At 36.5% G+C, this 3,537-nt stretch overlaps 1 protein-coding gene and 1 long non-coding RNA gene across 3 annotated transcripts; both read right to left on the bottom strand.

Annotated features, from left to right (window-relative positions):
- Nucleotides 1–36: 36 nt before the first annotated feature.
- LOC113474426 lies at nt 37–421 on the bottom strand. Its single transcript, XR_003396090.1, has 2 exons — nt 216–421; nt 37–148 (listed from the first exon to the last, which is right to left on the bottom strand). It is a non-coding gene; the product is annotated as an uncharacterized LOC113474426 (long non-coding RNA).
- Nucleotides 422–491: 70 nt separating this feature from the next.
- Nucleotides 492–2,884, bottom strand: LOC100182933 (uncharacterized oxidoreductase TM_0325-like). 2 transcript variants are annotated; one of them, XM_026835456.1, is made up of 7 exons: nt 2,571–2,884; nt 2,384–2,518; nt 2,169–2,265; nt 1,640–1,750; nt 1,424–1,460; nt 904–1,148; nt 492–665 (listed from the first exon to the last, which is right to left on the bottom strand). In XM_026835456.1, exons 2-6 carry the CDS (start codon nt 2,477–2,479, stop codon nt 932–934), a joined length of 558 nt encoding a protein of 185 aa, XP_026691257.1. In that variant the 5' UTR covers nt 2,480–2,518; nt 2,571–2,884; the 3' UTR covers nt 492–665; nt 904–931. The 2 variants fall into 2 exon arrangements, with proteins under 2 accessions (XP_026691257.1, XP_026691256.1); XM_026835455.1 differs by having other exon boundaries at nt 492–1,148.
- Nucleotides 2,885–3,537: the final 653 nt, after the last annotated feature.

The raw sequence follows: 3,537 nt of genomic DNA, 5'->3' as shown, positions 1-3,537 counted from the left end.
AAAATTACCGTGTAATTAATATTGGAGTTTCGTTTCCGATGTAAATAGGCAATCAGTGATGATATTGCTTGCTGAACACCACATAGCTCAATGGTACTTGCATTTTATTGTTGAGATATGCATAGTGCTTCGTACGTGCATATAAGAGCTACATTGTTAGGTTTAAAGTTGGATTTTCTATACCATATTCTACTACTTGTTTAACATGCACTCACTTATCTTTAATGTTAGTAGACAATCTGTGTCACACGCGTACCAAATTTCGGAACCACTGCTTTTGCTGCATAGCCATAGTACGTTTCATATTAACTACATTAAATAGGTATGCGACTTCTTAAAACATTTCATATTTAATCAATACAACATTTAATTGACTATTGGCCTCCGAACTTAAAAACAAAACAAAATCCGCTTTATGCTATTAAACACTTGATCTCAAAAACAAAACTTCCTAGCATGGCGCAACAGGCCAATATAAACCACACCTCACATACTATACCATTACAGCAATGTGAATTTACTGATAATTGGCGCAAGACTCAAACGGCGTAATTGCGTGCCGAGAATGAAAGCGCGAGGTGCAAGATTTTGACTTTTTCTTGAGGTCTTGAAATGTCCAGCAGGGAACCACATGCTTGTATTGAGAAGACCAGGTTCAAATCTCACTAAGGGTAGTCATTTGCCACAATTTAAAACAAGATTCGGCAAATTTTATAGTTGTGCGGGGAGGATGTCAATGCAAATTGATCTCTTTGAAACTGGTAATTCTTGATTATAATAAGAAATACCGTATAGCAACTATGCGATATCATCTTGAATACTGCAAATACTTGCATAAAGCAGTATTTTAGCAAACGCATCAGTTGTCTAAAATTTACTCGAATTTTTAATTTTGGAAGTTACCTTATAACTGTCACCATTACTCGGAATTTTAAGAAAGTTTTGACAACAAAAATCCCCCGTCAATAGTAATCAACTCTCCAGTGATCATGGTCGCCTTATCTGAAGCAAGGAACCTTATGAGATCCGAAACTTCATTTGTTTGCAACAGACGACCACGTAGTTTTGTGGTGGTGTTCTTTAGATAATCTTCAATATGTTCTTTGTCGTATGAACTGTCAAATATCTGGGTAGCCATAACGCTTGGACTGTAAAAGATTAATGTGCGGTTATAAAACAAAAGTGGTGGGAGGGGGAAAGATGGTTACTGTTTCATTTTCTTTGACTTTTTTTGGTGGTAAAAAGGACCTACTCTATTGAGTCTATTCTATATAAAATACTACGCCCAAGGAACCGGGAATTTCGGTCTGTGCATTTAAATTAAAGGCTACTTTTCAAAGGACGATTTACAAACGTAAGATAGCATGTGCTGATGGTATCCATCTTATATCCCACTGTTTCTCAATTACAATTAAAAACTCACCATACAGCATTACACCGAATACCGTCCGTAGCGTAATCTGGAATGAAAAAAATAAATGTTGTAAGGTGGGGAAAGACGGTATACCTTTATCACATAATTACGTCAGCGGATGATGTTTACAATATGTTATATTTATGCTTCTTGATATCGTCTCTCTATAAAGTAGAAACCTGTCGTAAAATAAATGAGATGTTCGTACACAATATATGGTTGTACCTGCTGCAGTCGTTTTAGTTAAATATGCGATTGATGCTTTTGTCATTCCATACAGTAATCTGGTAGGTACATAGTTCTTGCGTGCAATACTGCACATGTTGACGATGTTACCTATGGGACAAACATGAATTTATATATTACTGTAGAATAAGGCGGGCACCGCCAGCGTATGTTATACTACTGTCGGGGAAGACGGCGCATCTTTACCATGATATCAAAATACCTGATCGTGTTTTGAACAATTAATATTTAGTCAATTGGAGTCTTGAGGATACGACTTTATGATTCTTTATTTTTTGTTGACTACAAGTTGGGACGAGAAATATAGAAAAACATGGACCTTCTTACCTCAACCTACTTTATATCTTCATTCATTATAACGAATACCTTATTTTAACAACTAACAAGCCGGAAATAAAAACAACAGTCGTTAAAACACGCTATGGATAAAGCATTTAGGGAAAATGTTAAATTGCTGATGTAAAACGCAGTTTAAACACAAGTTAAATATTACTCTCATGAACTTTACCTTTAGTTTTGCTGAGATGAGGCTTAGCAAGCTTGGTTAGATATATCGGCGCTTTAACATTGACGCCAAATATGTTGTCAAAAACCTCACTGGTGTACTGCAGTTGTAAAACCAGTATCATAAATAACATAAACCTTTAACTAGGGCGCATATACAAAACACGAATATATACATGTACGTGCCTTCGTATATAGCGTATATAATAAAATACTTACCCCTTCTAAATCAACAGCCATAAAGATTCCTGCGTTGTTAACCAAGACATCAAGTTGTCCAAACGTCTTGATCGTTTCATTCATCAACAAATCCATATCTTCTTGTTTTCTTAGATTAGCTGCTACTTCCAATACCTGAAGTAAAGTTATTGAACAAACACAAGTTTCATGGAGTCGTTGTACTTACATGCGGAGATCCATTTTCTTTGCAAACTTTCGCAACTTCTGCCAATTCATCTTTCTGGGATGGTAACCCAGTGATGCACAATGAGGCTCCTTCCTTTGCAAATCCTTTGGCAGTTTCCGCACCCAGCCCCCTCGAGCTACCTGTTGGGAAACACTGAAAGAATGAAAACTAAATACAGATGTAATAGAACTGAAGCGATATTCAGATTAATTAAAAGTAAACACCCAAAAAACTCTTACACATTTAAGTTTCGTGATAAACGTCTGCACGAATCTGATTTCCGATAAGACGCAATACATCGTTTTAGTTTGCCAAATCTAATACATAAACGTTAAAGTCTGCCATACTATTTGAACAATACGTTCTTATTAACTAGTTGAACTTCTATTCATATGCAGTTTACGCCTTTACCTGTGTTAACTCCAACAATTACTATTTTACTGACTGTCTAGCGCCACCGTCTGACTGGCTTATTAATTGCCTTTCTCCTGTCTTCGTTATGCGAACGCCGTCTCTCTAGTCTGCGTTTCAGTATAGGTTCTTGCATGGTTCTGTTAGCATCGCAATTTAGCGTAACTGTTTAAGATTTAGTTATTATGTGTTCAGCTATTAACAATGTTTTATTTGTTAGCGACTGAACATAACTGTTTTTTAATCTCTCTCTCTGGCTCTCTGTCTCTGTGGATCTTTTTGGCTCTATCTGGTTGCTGTGGCTGTTATTTTGGTTATTGTTGGAATCTGGCTATCGTTTCTGATTTGCGTTATCGTCAATACATCTGTATATATTCATCAAGTGGAGAGCATTAATTAAGTTATAGACATCAGTCGCTTATTCCTTATACGGCTAAAACTGCAGCCGCGTTCGAGCTAAACCCTAGCTCCTACAACTTGATTTAAGAACTACAACTTTAGCCGCTGACATTCCAATCTGAACACGTAAACTTCTTGTGGGTAAATACGTATATTG

Source organism: Ciona intestinalis, chromosome 8 (genome assembly GCF_000224145.3).
Source record: "Ciona intestinalis chromosome 8, KH, whole genome shotgun sequence".
Taxonomy (NCBI): Eukaryota; Metazoa; Chordata; class Ascidiacea; order Phlebobranchia; family Cionidae; genus Ciona; species Ciona intestinalis.
This window is presented reverse-complemented; position numbering and strand designations above follow the sequence as displayed.

What these genes read in the sequence shown, in the direction of transcription:
- LOC100182933 (XM_026835455.1), bottom strand. Translation starts at nt 2,479, where the DNA reads ATGGATTTGTTGATGAATGAAACGATCAAGACGTTTGGACAACTTGAT. An exon ending in TGGCTGTTGATTTAGAAGGG is followed by an intron (nt 2,266 to 2,383) that starts GTAAGTATTTTA and finishes TTACAACTGCAG; the next exon opens with TACACCAGTGAGGTTTTTGA. An exon ending in ATTCGGTGTAATGCTGTATG is followed by an intron (nt 1,149 to 1,423) that starts GTGAGTTTTTAA and finishes AATCTTTTACAG; the next exon opens with TCCAAGCGTTATGGCTACCC.